The sequence below is a fragment of the Entelurus aequoreus genome, linkage group LG09 (genome assembly GCF_033978785.1).
Source record: "Entelurus aequoreus isolate RoL-2023_Sb linkage group LG09, RoL_Eaeq_v1.1, whole genome shotgun sequence".
Classification (NCBI taxonomy): domain Eukaryota; kingdom Metazoa; phylum Chordata; class Actinopteri; order Syngnathiformes; family Syngnathidae; genus Entelurus; species Entelurus aequoreus.
This window is the reverse complement of record NC_084739.1, coordinates 16,520,045-16,538,063: the sequence shown is the minus strand read 5'-3', so window position 1 is coordinate 16,538,063 and position 18,019 is coordinate 16,520,045. Positions and strand designations below refer to the sequence as shown.

Here is an 18,019-nt window from a genome sequence, read left to right as displayed (position 1 = left end):
GTACATAACTCCACATGTGTTCATTCGTAGTTTTGATGCCTTCAGTGACAATCTACAATGTAAATAGTCATGAAAATAAAGAAAACACATTGAATGAGAAGGTGTGTCCAAACTTTTGGCCTGTATATATATATATATATATATATATATATATATATATATATATATATATATATATATATATATATATATATATATATATATATATATATATATATATATATACAGTATATATATATTAGGGCTGCAACTAACAACTAATTTGATAATCGAATAATCTGTCGATTATTACTTCGATTAATAATCGGATAAAAGAGACAAACTACATTTCTATCCTTTCCAGTATTTTATTGGAAAAAAAACCCCAGCATACTGGCACCCTACTTATTTTGATTATTGTTTCTCAGCTGTTTGTAAATGTTGCAGTTTATAAATAAAGGTTTAGTAAAATAAATAAATAAAATAAAATAAAAAAGCCTATGCGCATAGCATAGAACCAACGAATCGATGACTAAATTAATCGCCAACTATTTTTATAATCGATTTTAATTGATTTAATCGATTAGTTGTTGCAGCCCTAATATGTATATATATATATATATATATATATATATATATATATATATATATATATATATATATATATATAATCTACAAATGCATATTGCAGATGTGTGTCTGGACGTCTCATACAGTCAAACACACACATTTATACACACACACACACACACACACACACACACACACACACACACACACACACACACACACACACACACACACACACACACACACACACACACACACACACACACACACACACACACACACACACACACACACACACACACACACACACACACACGTACTCTTCAGTTTGTGACATATGGCAGGATTAGTGAAGTCTGGTGTAACTCCATGTCTTTGTGGATGGTCTCCGGTTCCTCGCTCATTGCTGGTGTTGCTTCAGGCTGGGAACAACAACAAAAAAAAAACACAACACACAGAGAAGAATGTGTTAGTGGTGTTCAGCGTGTGATGTGGGCAGATCTGACAAGAAATGGCTGTTTGGCCACAGGCAGCACGGACGGAGCCCACAAGGGGAGAAGGTATTCTGTTTGTGGCACGCTCAGGTCCGACCAAATTTACCTTTGAATCCACGTCGCCTGACAGCGTTCATTTAGCGCTTGACTGCGGAGCAAACAAAAGGCCGCTGAAATAAACCCGTTTCTTTATTCGTCTTCAATGATGACATAATCCTGTTTTGCATAATTCCACCTGGCTCTTCGTCAAGCGAACACAAGAAGGAAAGATACAACGCACTAATCTGCGTGCTTTATTCTTTTAATTTCAAGTGCTGTAATTAGTGCTGAGGTGGCCTTTATCTTAAGCTGCTGATTGTTTGCTGTGACTGCCATAAAACAAAGCACTGCACATTTAATTCAAATTACAGTGAAGAAAAGTCACTTAATCAAGCATTTTAATCACATGCAGAGTCTCTGTGGAATAGTGAGATTCAATCTCCTTTTGTCTTGAATAGTCCTGATCCGTGGAATTTAATATGGCAGCTGTGGTTCCCAGACCCTTTCTTGGTGGGATGTGGCCAAAACATTCTATTTATAGGGACCTATTTTGCTTGTTTTTCCTCTTTTTGTTTTACAGATACATGTTGCATACTCAGGTTAAATGATGCCAAAGCGACAAATAATAGGGTTCTTGCATTTGGAAGTGAGAACTTACTTACAAAACCCAAAACTAGTGAAGTTGGCACATTGTGTAATTCGTAAATAAAACAGAATACAATTATTTGCAAATCCTTTTCAACTTATATTCAATTGGATAGACTGCAAAGACAAGATATTTAATGTTCGAACTGAGAAACTTAATTTATTTTTGCAAATAATCATTAACTTAGAAATTAATGGCAGCAACACATGGCAGGGGCATTTTTACCACTGTGTTACATGGCCTTTCCTTTTAACAACACTCAGTAAATGTTTGGGAACTGAGGAGACTCATTTTTGAAGCTTTTCAGGTGAAATTATTTCCCATTCTTGCTTGATGTACAGCTTAAGTTGTTCAACAGTCCGGGCTCTCCGTTGTCGTATTTTACACTTCATAATGCGCCACACATTTTAAATGGGAGACAGGTCTGGACTATAGGCAGGCCAGTCTAGTACCCGCACTCTTTTACTACAAAGCCACGTTGATGTAACACGTGGCTTGGCATTGTCTTGCTGAAATAAGCAGGGGCGTCCATGATAACGTTGCTTGGATGGCAACATATGTTGCTCCAAAACCTGTATGTACCTTTCAGCATTAATGGCGCCTTCACAGATGTGTAAGTTACCCATGACTTGGGCACTAATACACCCCCATACCGTCACAGATGCTGGCTTTTGAACTTTGCACCTATAACAATCTGGATGGTTCTTTTGCTCTTTGTTCCGGAGGACACAACGTCCACAATTTCCAAAAAAATTTTGAAATGTGGACTCGACAGACCACAGAACACTTTTCCACTTTGCATCAGTCCATCTTAGATGAGCTCGGGCCCAGCGAAGCCGGCGGTGTTTCTGGGTGTTGTTGATAAATGGCTTTCGCTTTGCATAGTCGAGTTTTAACTTGCTTTTACAGACGTAGCGACAAATTGTAGTGATTGACAGTGGTTTTCTGAAGTGTTCCTGAGCCCATATGGTGATATCCTTTACACACAGATGTCAGTGTTTGATGCAGTACCGCCTGAGGGATCGAAGGTCCATAATATCATCGCTTACGTGCGGTGATTTCTCCAGATTCTCTGAACCTTTTGATGATATTACGGACCATAGATGGTGAAATCCCTAAATTCCTTGCAATAGCTCGTTGAGAAATTTAGTTTTTAAACTGTTGGACAATTTGCTCACACATTTGTTCACAAAGTGGTGACCCTCGCTCCATCCTTTTTGTGAATGACTGAGCATTTCATGGAAGTTGCTTTTAAACCCAATCATGGCACCCACCTGTTCCCAATTAGCCTGTTCACCTGTGGGATGTTCCAAATAAGTGTTTGATGAGCATTCCTCAACTTACTTTGCTTTTTTGCCACTTGTGCCAGCTTTTTTGAAACATGTTGCAGGCATCAAATTCCAAATGAGCTAATATTTGCAAAAAATAAAAACGTTTTCCAGTTCGAACGTTAAGTATCTTGTCTTTGCAGTCTATTCAATTGAATATAGGTTGAAAAGGATTTGCAAACCATTGTATTCTGTTTTTATTTACGATTTACACAACGTGCCAACTTCACTGGTTTCGGGTTTTGTATATGGGCAAGACCGTGTAAATGCTCTGGGTCTAACCTCTCCCCCGCTGTGCTTCAGAAGTTATATTGCTGTCTGCTCTCTGCAACGGTTACACTGTGTTGGCATGTCGAGCGTTAGGTTTCCTGAACAAACATTTTCTTGGGGCAACGCTCAACATGCCAACACAGTGTAACCGTTGCAGAGAGCAGACAGCAATATAACTTCTGAAGCACAGCGGGGGAGAGGTTAGACCCAGAGTATTTACACGGTTTTGCCCATATACAAAACCCAAAACCGGTGAAGTTGGCACGTTGTGTAAATCGTAAATAAAAATAAAATACAAAGCTTTTTTTTGCTGGTAATGGCGTGTTGCTGCTATAAAAGAGCCACAAAATCTACCATAAATGTAATTTTCAACTAAATATTATTTATATGTATATATATATATATATATATATATATATATATATATATATATATATATATATATATATATATATATATATATATATATATATATATATATATATATATATATATATATATATATATATATATGTATATATATATATATATATATATATATATATATATTGTTATTCAATTATATATTATTAATTATTTTTTATTGTATTTATTTTTTTCCTCTTTTTTAGTGCTTTGGAGAGTGTTCTTTGTTTCTTGTCTTCTCGTAACTGAGCTATCGCGATTTCCCTCGGGTATCAACACAGTTTGTCTTAGTCTTAACGACCAAAAAATGTCAGCATCCCCGAAACTGCTGTAAAATATTACATATATATATATCTTTTTCCGCTTTAAATGAATCAAATCACTACTAATTCTACCTGAAATTCCCATCCATCCATCCATCCATCCATTTTCTACCGCTTGTCCCTTTTGGGGTTGCATTAGGTGCTGGAGCCTATCTCAGCTGCATTCGGGCGGAAGGCGGGGTACACCATGGACAAGTCGCCACCTCATCGCAGGGCCAACACAGATAGACAGACAACATTCACACTCACATTCACACACTAGGGACCATTTAGTGTTGACCTGAAATTCCCATATCAAATATTAATTATATTGGGGATTTTAACCGTCCTAAAGACCAGTGTGTTTAAATGACTCCTGCCTTTAAAAAAAAAAAAAGAATAACACAAGCACACACAAACATTTTTACTCACACAAACCAATCCGACATTAATAGCGACACACTTAGGGCCCTTATACACTAAACCGGATAAGGTTATCCAGGGTAAATCCCACCTATCCTTATCCTTGTCCACACACACACAATGGTCGTTTAAGACCCCCTCCCAACCCTCCGTCCGCCAGCGCAACCTGATCTAGTATGCAAGCGTGGAAAATGCACACGTCATAGTCACCTCCTGTGTTGCTTTATGTGCAAGTTCTTAAATTAAATTTACCTTATCTGAACAATATCCAGTGTTGTGGTATTTCTATTAACTGGAATCCAGTGTGCTGTGGGGCCCTATTGTAGTGAATCACACCTGAGCCATCATAAATTAATCAAATCTTTAGTAAACACGTGAAAGTAAACAATGTGATAAAGAACATTTTACATCAATCAAACTAGGGATCTAGATATCTGGTCAGGACACTCCTCACTCTTTTGCCTGCACCTTCATCGTCCATTCGTTTTTGGTGACTTTATATACCGGTACTCTGGACCTAGACGTTGAGTCCGTGACATACATTGCGGACAATAACCGATACAGTCTGCTTTGCCAGTTCAAAAGCATTCGCCCTTTTCCGTTGTCTTCCCTCGAGGGCCAGGTAATACAAAGCACACGCTACCTTTTTTTTTTATCACATCCACGGTAGCCCGCATTCTCATTGTCTCTACTTCGACAAATGGACAAAGTTTTTCGGTAAGTAGAAACACAGCTGACCAGGGCATTGGAAAGTTCTCTTGCCGTGTGAGAAGTGTTGTATCCCAAATAGCTGCAATCGCTTTCTCTTAAGGTATTCATGTGTGATTTCCACAAGCGTCTGTACAGACGGAAGGAGAAACACGGGCATGTCTGGATGACTCGCCTTTATATTTCCAGTGGTTAGCTCCGAGTTACGAAACCGCTTTATTATGAAGTTGGCCGTGGCGCGTTCTTTCTGACGTGACTTCCTGTGTGGGGCGCGGTCTTTCGGGTGTCACTTCCTCTCCGAACTCAGTTTGTAAACGATCGATGAGTCCATACAAAGCTAAGAGCCGGATATTCAAGAAATACACGGCGCACTTACCCGTGTAAAAAATTATCCAAAGAGGGGGACCTTAAACGATGGGTTAGTGCAGGGGTGGGCCATTAATTTTTACCGGGGGCCGCATGAGCAACCCGAGCACTGCTGGAGGGCCACATCGACAATATTTCAATTCAATTTTGCTCAATATTATTTTTGATATATACCGTAAGATAAATAATAATAATAATTAATAATAATAGTAATACTTCAACATAGTGTGTGTAACAACATTCCATGACTAATATAAATAAATTAACATTAATAATAAATGACAGTAAAATAAGCACACGTATGACTGAGGAGTCATAGTGTAACTTTGTGTGGTGTTTGAGTTGTCCGACTTTTTGTGTGGCCATAAACGCACCAGTGGTTTAGTGCTATGCGTGTTGGTGACAGATGACAAGTTGGTTTTGGCCTGGTTTGTACGGCAGAAAATGACTAGTTTTTCGAGATAGAAGTGTTTTACTTATGTTTTTGGTGTGGTTCTGGCCGAATATAAACAGTTTTGCTCAATAAAGTGATCGATATAATTCCTGGCCTCGAAGCATCTCGATAGACGTTACAATAATTGAACGGTGTTCAATTGAACGGTGTTGACGAACACCGTTAGGGCCGCTTGTTGTCACTGTCACTCAAAGTTGCATTGCAAAATTGCATAGAATAAATATGTTTATTTTGTTTAGAATTCAGATGGGATTTGATTTGGTGCGCGGCATATATTTGCTGCGCGCAGCAGACGCTAGCAGTGCGCAATTGCGCAGGCACGCACCTTAGAGGGAACGTTGCATGGCAGTCCATGTCTTGTTGGAAACACGCCATTCTTCATCAACTTTTCTCTTTTTAGCGTCTCGGGTGTAAACCGTGCATCACTTGTCGCTGCATGTGCACCTTCACTCGCAGGTTACACACGGACACACGCCCATAAATAATACTTTTCAAAATAAAAGCAGCACAGTTGTATTGCGCGCACGACATAGATGTTTTTTCAACTTTATTTTGTAATTAATGATTGCAGCTGTTCACATTCACTCACAATCACACACACGCATACGTCCACACGGAAGTAATACAAATAACGATTTTCAAAACAAAAGCAGCACCGTTGTATTGCACACTCGACATAGATACTTTTTAAAATTTATTTTGTAATTTATAATTGGCCTCACGCGGGCCGGACAGGGACGCACAAAGGGCCGCAGAATGCCCAGGTCTGGGTTAGTGTGGCTAAAACGGTGCTTAGGCTAAATAATTATTAGTTTAAGGAGTTAAGACAGGGCCTTAATCATTACGGTCGCAAGCCACCCTTGCAGGAAACAGTTAACAGTTTGAAATGCTGCTGCATGCTTTGAATGGGAAAAGTACCGCCACCTGATGGACATACAAATCAATGCAATTGGAAAATGTAAATATATCATTTTAGATTCCAGAGAAAGATTAAATAAATGAAGTGCTTGTACGTTTGTGGGTTCACCACTAACTAACAATGGGAAGCTGAGAACCCCTGGTTTAAACTACAGTATGTAAAATAATATAATTGTACTGCATTCCACAGCAGCCATGAGCTCCTCTTTCATACTCAGCGTTTACCTTTTGTGCACCGAGGCAAACTAACTGACACATGAGCTGCGTATGAAATAAAATGTCCCCACCATCCATCAACCCGATATCCTTGTGAAAATGCCACTGCTCCACCGTGTCCTAATTGGAGTGTTTGGACACACTTGTAGTGCACAGATGAGAGGAGGAGGGCTTTTGGAGCCACCATGGCTGGTGGACCAGTGGCCTCTACACCGTTATGTCTGTTCTGGCAGGAATCATCCTTAGGCTTTCAGAGGACTGATTCTGCTAGACGGCAATGTTTTAGAGCAAGGGACAGGTATCTGTTGAAGACATGATGAAACACTAAAAAAAAGCCCCAAAATGGGGTGTAGACACTTGGTTAAATCAGACTCTATGTGTACTTTGCATGAATGAATGAATGAATTAATGTATTTAACCCTGGCAGACATATATAGCAACACTTCATCACTCTTTGTAATTTGACAGACATGCAACGGCACCCACCGAAAAGGGATAGGGGAAAAAAGCAAGAATGCTTATCCATGTCCCGCCCCTAATTTACAATCAACTTATATGTTGGTTATATAGTCCAAGTTTCAACAGCAGATTTGATGGGTACATGACAATTTCAGAACAAGAATAACATATGCTGGAAAACACTTTGTCAATAGCATTGAGCGACCATGAGATTAGCTCCATCTTGCCTGGGTATCTTTCGTCTTCTGAAGCCTTGTCTGGTGTGTTATGTCCCTTATTCCACAGTGAGTTCTTTTGCACCTGTGTCCCACAGTTGAGATAGTCCAAACAACTAGTCATGTTTTTGATAGTTTCCCAACAACACATTATTTACCGCAAGGTTGAACACTCTTGGGTTTGACGACAGTTTAATTTCTCCGCTCACATTGTCCCACAGTTTCACCCCAGCTTTCAAAGTAATATACTCTCATTTTCCTGGCTATGGTCTCTGGTTTTATATTTTTGCATTCAGCCAGTGCTTCAAAGCTCTTGCATAAAGTTTCACTCGTGTTAGCTCTAATCTAAATATCTGTAAGTTTCATTCTCTCCGAGAAGTTGAATGTGAGGTTGCTACCGTTGCTGCCCCGACTATGAACCCACTTGCAAAGTCTCCCGCTCTCTTCCTGTCACAACATCTAAACCTGAATCCCACTGCACAATTCTCACAATTTTTATGTTTGCTACAGAGCATAATCAAACATTCCCTTATACCAGTGCTTCTCAATTATTTTCTGTTACATCCCCCACGAAGAAGAAATCCAATGGAGTATTGTTGGCTGTTTTTGAATGCTTATTTATTGAATTTTATGGGCGAAAGAGAGGAGCATCCATTGGCTCTGCTGTAAGCCGACTTTTATCTTTTATTTCCTTTTATTTACAAGTTAGAATGCAATTTTTTTTTTTTTAAACCATTCATCGTCATGTGTTTCATAATGAGTGTGAAAGATAGGTAAAATTCCCCAAAAAGTGCAGTTCCCCTTTAAACAGTATCATTGTGTGAATGCTCCAAAGCATTCACACAAAATGCATCTATTTATTCAACTTCTTCAACTTCTTCTTCTTCCCCAGATTTTGGCGCGCTTTACCTTCCACATGTTTCACCCGAGTCAAAATTGTTCCCTTGACAAATTCCCCAAATTTCCTAGATTTCCCGGAATTCCATGTTTTCCAGGACATTTTTCCCATTCAAAATGAATTGGCCATTCTTCAAACTTCCACCATTTCCACATTTTTCAACCGATTCGAACCATTCCACCTTCAACACATTATACCATTATGGAAATTCAAACTATAATTTTTCCAAGTAAAAAAAAAATAAAAATCCACGATTTTCCAGAATTCCTGCTTTTCCAAATCCCTATTTCCACCCTTTTTTCTGGCGACTACTACTTCCACATTTTTCAACGCATTTCAACCGTTCCACCGTAAAAACATTCCTCTTAATCAGGACAAAAAATGAAGTTGTTTTTTGAACTGGAAAAATTCCAGAAATTCCGTCATACCAATTTTCAATTCAACATGTTACTACTTCAACATTTCTCAGCCGATTTGAAAAATTTCAACACCAACCATTTCAACACATTCAGACCATTCAAGTTTTTTTTTACCATTTTCAAAAAATATTCCCACTTTTCCCAAAATTTCCAATTTTTTCTGAAATTCCCATTGAAATCAATGGGACATTTTTCAAAGTTCCACAATTCCCACATTTCTTATCTGATTCAAACTGTTCCAACTTAAAAAATATTCAGCCTGTTCAGGAATTGTGTGCTTTACTTCAACAATTTGAAAAAAAAATCCCAGATTTACCATAATTCCTTTTTTTTTTTTGTTGCATTTTCCCTATTCAAAATGAATTGTCCATTTTTCAAACTTCCAAAATTCCCACTTTCTTCAACCTATTCAAACCATTCCATCTTCAACACATTACACCATTCTGATCATTCAAACTAACACTTTCCCAAGTTCCAAACCAAATTCCGTTTTTCCTGGAAATTCGAACTCTTCAACATTCAAACCATTTCAGCATTTAAACCATTTCTACATTCGTCCTACATTCTGTCAGCATTTCAGTTCAACTTCAGCATTGGAGCATTCACATGCAATTCCTTCAGTAATTGCCTCTTCTAGTTTACAAGTTAGAATGCATAACATTTAAAAATAAAATATAAAAATCCATCCGTCGTCATGTTTTCCAGTTCGAACATTAAGTATCTTGTCTTTGCAGTCTATTCAATTGAATATAGGTTGGTAAGGATTTGCAAATCATTGCATTCTGTTTTTATTTACAATTTACACAACGTGCCAACTTCACTGGTTTTGGGTTTTGTACATGCAAAACAGTCTTGCTAAAACCGACACGGATAAATGGGGCAGTCAAAGTAAAGTGCAAGGCAGCAAGGTGATAGAGTACAACAAAAAAGTCATGGTCTGTGTGAGTCCAGCAGAGTGAAGGCTTTAATCCAATAATCTGTCCTCGAGCCACGCATGTGGGATGTGAGATATATGAAGATGAGAAAATGAGAGCTAAGGGTTTGTGAGGACGCGGAGGTCACCTCTGCACCCTGCCGGTATGCTGGTGTGCGCCAGGTAAACGGCGTCAGTCACTCGGGCAGTGCAAGAGCCGTGATTAAAGTGTGCCAACACTCCCTCTTGTTCCTCTTATTAATGTCAATAGATGAGCTTCAGGTAGGGATATCATGTAGTGTGTGCGGGAATACTGTTATTTGCCATTTTTAAGGTTTGATGTTCTTTTGGGGCCCAAATGTGTGTAACCTGTGTTGTTTGACTTTTTCTATTTTATTGCTGCACCTGGTGAACTCGGCAGGAAAAAAAAGTGATTTAATCAAAATAGCGTGCCCAAGAACAATCATGAATGAGGAAAGATGATTAAATAAAGTTCAAATGAAAACAAAACGCACAAAAAAAACACGTCAGGTATTATGTCAATGTACATATTTTCTGTGATAATCATTGTATCACAGTAGGGAAGGAATTCATGTGGCCCCATTCCTGGATGTATCTTGCATGAAAAGGAAGAAGAGGGATAACCATTTTGCAATGCAGTCTGCTGAAAATGATGGAAAGCACCACTCTACTTAGCAACAGATGCTGTGGTCAACGTTGGAATTGCCTCAAAACCCATTTTAACATATTCAACACTCAACTGCCATTTGGTAGTTAAAGTGAATAGTGCACCCCTCCAATTCGTCATGTTTCATGTGTCAGGTAAACTGCGACGAATGCAGGCCTTGAATTTTGCAAGTTTTGCCTTAAAGGAGGGCTCATATTTTAGGGCACCAAGGCAAGTTCGAAGGGCACCAAGGCAAATTATATTTTCTTTCGAGGAAGGGGCTCCAAAGCATGCACACATGCATGCATGTATATAAAATAAATAAAAAATAAAATAAAAATAATTAAAAAAAAAAATAAATTAAAAAAAAAAAAAAAATATATATATATATATATATATATATATATATATATACAAAGTTTTTTTAAAATAATTATTAATATCAACTTGTCCGCTTTTTGTCATTACATGATGCCTTTATCTCTATTTTTACATTTTGATAGAGGGAGGTATTTTTTTATAATTATTTATTTATGTTTTTAATTTATGTACATTTACATGTACATGCAGATGCTGTATCGGGACAGATCCATTAAGAGTTTGAGCAGATATATGTCGTATAACAATTAACTATATACAATAAAACATTAACAAAATGCTGTGTCACATGAATGGATTTGGAAGTAATACCTTTGTGACATGAAAAAAAATACAAGAAATGTAAAACAACATGGTGTTCACTTTTTGATATTAATATAAAACTCAAAGCAGTTTGGCTAATGAAGATGAAGTCTAATAAACAAGCTTTGTTCTTCTCCAACAACGTCTCCTTGTTGTTCAGTGCAACAGTTTGGCCAACTAAAATAAACAGGAGTGACACCTCTCACATCGAATACACAATCTTCACAGCCTGCGTTCAATTCGATGAGATGACAAAACATTTGAGCTAGTATTGATGTTATTTGAACAATGATGCAGTTTGCAGTTAAATAAAGGACGAGTGAGCATCCCAGTCAACAAACTAAAGACTTTAAAAACAAGTTGTGACAACGTTCACGACACATCGCCTCCTGCATGTTTCCTCTCCTCATTAACTCTAAGTCACAGCAGCTGATGGGCGCCCTATTGAGAAAATAAAAGCAACATTACATAGTTTTTTCATTCGCTATATACTTTTAGGGTGGGGACAAGTGCGTCCGACTCCAATATTGTCCACACCTGTCTCCATCTAAACACAGCAGTGCGCTCTTAAACGCACGCCGGGAAGCGAGAGAAACTGACGTTAAACCAAGCGCTTGGCTCCGTTTACTCTGAGGGGGAATCTCCGTAGCAAAGTCTGTGTAGCTTGTCCGCCATGATTATCAAGCCAAGCGACGCCAGTGTGCATGTGCCTGATTTCGTGATGCCTAAAATGCATTAATAAATGATGTTTTTTTGGTCATTAAAACATTTGACAGTATTACTAACCGTCGGGAATTTTCTTGCAAATTATCATTGTAACCGTATACTGTTACATCCCTCGTCCATTAACAAGTCAAAAGTCAAGGGCGGTCACGGCATGTTCTTGCTGTCGATGCTCGTACATTTTTTAGGGCATTACGGCAAGTCACAATGGCGCTCGCGGCTTTTGCTGCGGTTGCCGTGGTTAAATTCGAGCCCTGCGAATGGCCATATGAATTCCTTTCCCAGGACACGTTGGGGAGACTATGTCTCCCGGCTGGCCTGTGGAACGCCTCGGGATCCCCCGGGAGGAGCTGGACGAAGTGGCTGGGGAGAGGGAAGTCTGGGCTTCTCTGCTTAGGCTGCTGCCCCCGTGACCTGACCTCGGATAAGCGGAAGAAAATGGATGGATGGATGGACTGTATGGTATTTTTCTTAAGTATTTATAAAGACTTAATGGACCCCGTTACAGTACATGTGCTACCAACTAAGATAGGAATACAAGAGTGCGTGTGGGACGGTGCATTCAAGTGTGGCAGGGGGGACGCGGGCTAACCAGCGACACACCTGAATTAACCTTTGACTTTGCCTCAAGCACGGCAAATGTAGGCTTACGCATTTTCAGACCATGACACACACACACAGACTGCCCAATTAGCTGGTCGATATCCAGTGACTCCAGCACCCTAATCTCTGCTGCCCCCACCATGCACCCCCCCCCCCCCCACAACACCCAAATACACATGATTTTATTTTGTAGTTTGCGTGTACGTGACCCCTTTGACTCTGATGTTGAATAATTACCAGCGCGAGCAGGCTAAAAGGATTGTCCTCAACTTCACCCACATTAGCCCCGAGGCCTGCGTTAATATCAACTTTGGCACTAGCATACGAGCATCCTCATTTTAGGCCGTTCACTCAGTAAGGGATGTGAGTGATTGATTTAGAGCGGAACCTCCATTTACGAACGCCTCCATCCGCGACCTTTTTGATTTACGAACGTTTACATTGCGCCAAATATGTCTCTGTGGGCGAACCATGTGTCAGTAAGCCAGGGCTGTCCAAAGTGCGGCCCGGGGGCCATTTGCGGCCCGCAGGTCATTTTTTAATGGCCCCACGGCACATTTTAAAAATACGATTGAAAAAAATAAAAAACATTAAAAGTGGTATTTAAAGAGCAAACAGGTTAAATGTAACAATAAATTGTAGCAATGTTTACTCTACTCACACAAAGCTGCCATGTAGGCTGTTTCTTTCTTTAAAAAATAATAATGAATCAAAATCAATGTCATTATGAATTATTGACCTATTCAAGGCTCCAATTACGTCACATTAAATATTTTTGAGATATTTTTTGGGGAAAATGTTGCATATTTTGTGTTTGCCATGTAAAAAAAGAAGCTGTTTTTTTTAAAGAAGGGCCTAAAACGAACAAACAAAAAACATAAACAACAATAAAACTTATAATTGAAAGATAGATCTGAAGTTGATCTCGAGATTATTGTGTTAAAAGTAATTAGTAATTTATTTTTTATTTTTTAACACTTTAATGAGTAGGACCCTTTTGGATCCCCTACATTTTTAGTGTGATTCGTTTTTAAGTGTCTTTGCTCAAAAAATAATAATGAATTAAAATCAATGGTGTTATGAGTTATTGACCTTTTAAAGGCTCCAATTATTATATAATCTCAAATATACCACTTAAAGATTTTATTGGGTGAAAATATTGCATATTTTGTGTTTTTTTCATTAAAAAAAAGAGTTTTTCTTTGACAAAAAGAGCATACAATTTAAATCTTTAAATTTTTTTATATTGACAGATAGACCTAATGTTGATGTAGAGATTTAAAAACTTGAATAATAACACAAATAATAATACTGAATAATGACACAATTTTTATATTTTTTGGACCAAAACCCTTTGGGGTCCCCGGGATCAAGTCTGAGTGGAAGCCTAAATGTATATTTCTTATCTCAGCTACAATCGGGCGGAAGGCGGGGTACACCCTGGACAAGTCGCCACCTATTGTATTGGTTTTTAAAATAAAAAATATCAAAATGGCCCCTGCTAGCTTTGATTTTTCAATGTGCGGCCCTCAGTAGAAAAAGTTTGGACACCCCAGCAGTAAGCGAACACTTCATTTATTTATTCATTTAATTCATTCATTCAATTTTCTAGTGTGCCGTGAGACACAGTCTGGTGTGCCGTGGAAGATTATGTAGTTTCACCTATTTGGGTTAAAAATATTTTTTTGCACACCAGTAATTATAATCTGCAAATAATGTGCCGTTGTTGAGTGTCTGTGCTGTCTAGAGCTCGGCAGAGTACACATGTTATACTCCTCAATATCAGTAGGTGGAAGCTGGTAGCTAATTGCTTTTTGATGTCGGGAACACGTCGTGTGAGACGACGATGGTTTGTCATGATCACAATATGCAGGCGACAGCGGGAGGCAGTGTGCAGGTAAAATGGTATCTTATGCTTACACCAAAAATAAACGAAAGGTGAGTGCCCCTAAGAAAAGGCATTGAAGCTTAGGGATGGCTATGCAGAACAAAACTAAAACTGAACTGGCGACAAAGTAAACAAAAACAGAATGCTGGACGACAGCAAAGACTTGCAGTGTGTGGGAGCAGCAGACGGCGTCCACAAAGTACATCTGTACTTGACATGACAGGAAAATAGCAAAAAAACAGGAAAAGCCACCAAAATAGGAGCGCAAGACAAGAACTAAAACACTATGCACAGGAGCACAACCAAAAAACTCCAAATAAATCACGGCGTGATGTGACAGGTGGTGACAGTACACTTACTTTGAGACAAGAGCTATAGTGATGCATGCTTGGTTATGCTTTAAAGTCATATCCAATAATTGCGACATTGACTTTTTAGTGTCTACTGAGTTTCATTTCCTAATGATTTGTGCTGGTGGTGTGCCTCTGGATTTTTTCAATGAAAAAAATGCGCCTTGGCTCAAAAAAGGTTGAAAAACACTGATCTAGAAACACTTTAAATGTGTCCCAACTCTCACAGTCTCGCTGTATATCTTCGGGTTGCTGGACAACCGCTTTGAGCTAGGGTTTTAGCTAGTTATGCCCCAGCTTGCGGCCCCTTCCGTTCAGGGATTTTATCAGCGAAGTGGGCTTTGTTCCGCAGCAACTCTTAAACGGTGATGAGACGGAAAAAATTGCCAAAGCAGACCTTTTATTACAGTGAAGGAGAAGGTACTACTGGGACACAAGCTGATGAAGGATCGCCTTACACTGCTAGTTTGTGCTAACGCTGGCGATGACTACGCGGACCCACTAATTGTTTTTCACTCCGAAACTCCCAGAGTTTTCAACAATGCCACGAACATTCGCAGACACAAGGTCAAATGAGTTTCCTTTTGTTTGTTTTTTATTGTAGCAACATGGAAGTTAACGTTTTGGAGCGCACCACCGAGACTTGTGTTTTTGCATGCGTCTTAACATGTAAGCTTGCTGTGGTGTAGTTTTGATAAAAAATGTATTGTTGACCCATTACCCCCTTAATATGTTGCTTTGATATATATATATATATATATATATATATATATATATATATATATATATATATATATATATATATATATATATATATATATATATATATATATATATATATATATATATATATATATATGTATATATATATATATATATATATATATATATATATATATATGTATATGTATATGTATATATATATGAACTCATTCTTTAAAAAAAAAAACAACAACGAGCAAAGTCAGCTTAAGTATCACTCAGGTGTATCGACAAATTCGGAAACCGATGGCAGCCGTTCAAAGACCCCCAAAAGCTGCATTGGATGGATTGGGTAGGTCTGCGGGCAATCAGACTTTAGCGATTTCAGAACTGAATCACAAAAATGGATTCCATCTCGGAGAAGCTTTCCGCCCTACAGGTCGTAATCATGAATTGAGAGACAGAATGGACAATTAGAGCTGACAAACCATTGGAATGTGTCTACTCGCCTGAAAAAATAACAATCTTTATTTACAATTTGAATCCCTTAATTGGCTTCAGCCGGGCTGTGCTGTAAACATCCCAGTGAGACCATTGCAGTGAAAGAAGCTTTGAAATCCTCCCCCTTTCTTCATAATCACCGGGAAGTTGAACTCTCTTCGTGAAGCCGAGCGAAGCCACCGCCAGGCATATATACATAACACACATTCATGGACTTACCGCACCAAATATGCATCCCGCCCCTACCCCACGCTTCGCCGCCGCTTTAAACCACTTGCGGTGTGGCGGTGGACAGAGTGTGCCAGAGGGCAGCAGTTTCGAACCGTATGCTCCCACCTGTCCCCACCGTTGCAAGTCTTGTGGGTTTTTTTTGTATGTCGTAACATGTCGTAAAATGTGCTATCGTTTCTAAAGTGTTTTTCCTGGCCCCAAACTGAACACCTTCAGTCTGCGATCCAATTTTTTTACTCAACCTCCCCCCATGTTTTACCTTTTCCCTCCTATACAGGGCGCCACTCTACCCTGTAGTGCAGACCTGTGCAAATTAAGGCCCGGCCCGTTAAGCTTTTCAACCTGGCCTGCCGGACATTCCCAAATAATTTTTTTAGATCTTTAAGATGGAAACTGTAGCTGCCATTATGATGTGCAGTGATGTTTTCAAACTACCGTAAGTCTTGAACTATACAAAGTATTTCAATGGTTGGAATCTGCCCTTTTGCATGATATACTAGTTACTATGGTAATCTAAGTCACAGCAGCTCAGACGAGGCACCAAACAGTACGGGCGTGGTTTGTTTCCACAGAGTGTTTCTAGAGCGGCCAGCCTGAAATGCGGGTGTCAGGGACAGACGCGGAAGGAGATTTTTACAACAAAGTTCTAAGGCTTAGTGTTACATCAGATATATCAGATTGTAGGTGAGGTTTTTCTTTTACCCTTCGCGTTCATATTCTGCTGTGTTTGTTGCATTTCGTTGATTGTAATAGATGTCGATCGAGACGGGGTGTAACATTCATATGTTGTCAATATTCAGTGTTTTATTGTTCATAGTTAATATTGTAAATCCCACATTCTTTATTTTCATGTATATTCTGGGTGTCTCATTCAGTAAAAAATGTTTTAATTCCATTCCGGAGGTCTGTCATAACGTTTTAAGGATTCAATCAGACATTATTGTGAGGTTTTGTATAAGTGTTCCTAAAAATAGATATACCGGCCCCGAGACACATTTTTTTTCTCTAAATTTGGCCCCCCGAGTCAAAATAATTACCCAGCCCTTGCTGTAGTGTATGTCTGTTCTTGAACGGGTCTCTGCTGAAAATGTAGTTTTGTTGTACTTTTAAAGGCCTACTGAAATGAATTTTTTTTATTTAAACGGGGATAGCAGATCTATTCTATGTGTCATACTTGATCATTTCGCGATATTGCCATATTTTTGCTGAAAGGATTTAGTATAGAACAACGACGATAAAGATTGCAACTTTTGGTATCTGATAAAAAAAAGGCTTGCCCCTACCGGAAGTAGCGTGACGTAGTCAGTTGAACATATACGCAAAGTTCCCTATTGTTTACAATGATGGCCGCATGAAGTGAGAGAGATTCGGACCGAGAAAGCGACAATTTCCCCATTAATTTGAGCGAGGATGAAAGATTTGTGGATGAGTAAAGTGCAAGTGAAGGACTAGTGGGGAGTTGAAGCTATTCAGATAGGGAAGATGCTGTGAGAGCCGGGGGTGACCTGATATTCAGCTGGGAATGACTACAACAGTAAATAAACACAAGACATATATATATACTCTATTAGCCACAACACAACCAGGCTTATATTTAATATGCCACAAATTAATCCTGCATAAAAACACCTACGTGTTTGTTATGCTAGCT

At 38.9% G+C, this 18,019-nt stretch overlaps 1 protein-coding gene across 1 annotated transcript in view; it reads right to left on the bottom strand.

Moving 5' to 3' along the window:
• Positions 1 to 796: 796 nt before the first annotated feature.
• Positions 797 to 18,019, bottom strand: part of zgc:171482 (zinc finger protein) — a 239,473-nt gene continuing 222,250 nt past the window's right edge. The window contains exon 7 of the mRNA XM_062058188.1: positions 797 to 971. Coding sequence (XP_061914172.1) covers positions 950 to 971 — 22 coding nt within the window. The 3' untranslated portion in view covers positions 797 to 949. The remainder of the gene's footprint in view (positions 972 to 18,019) is intronic.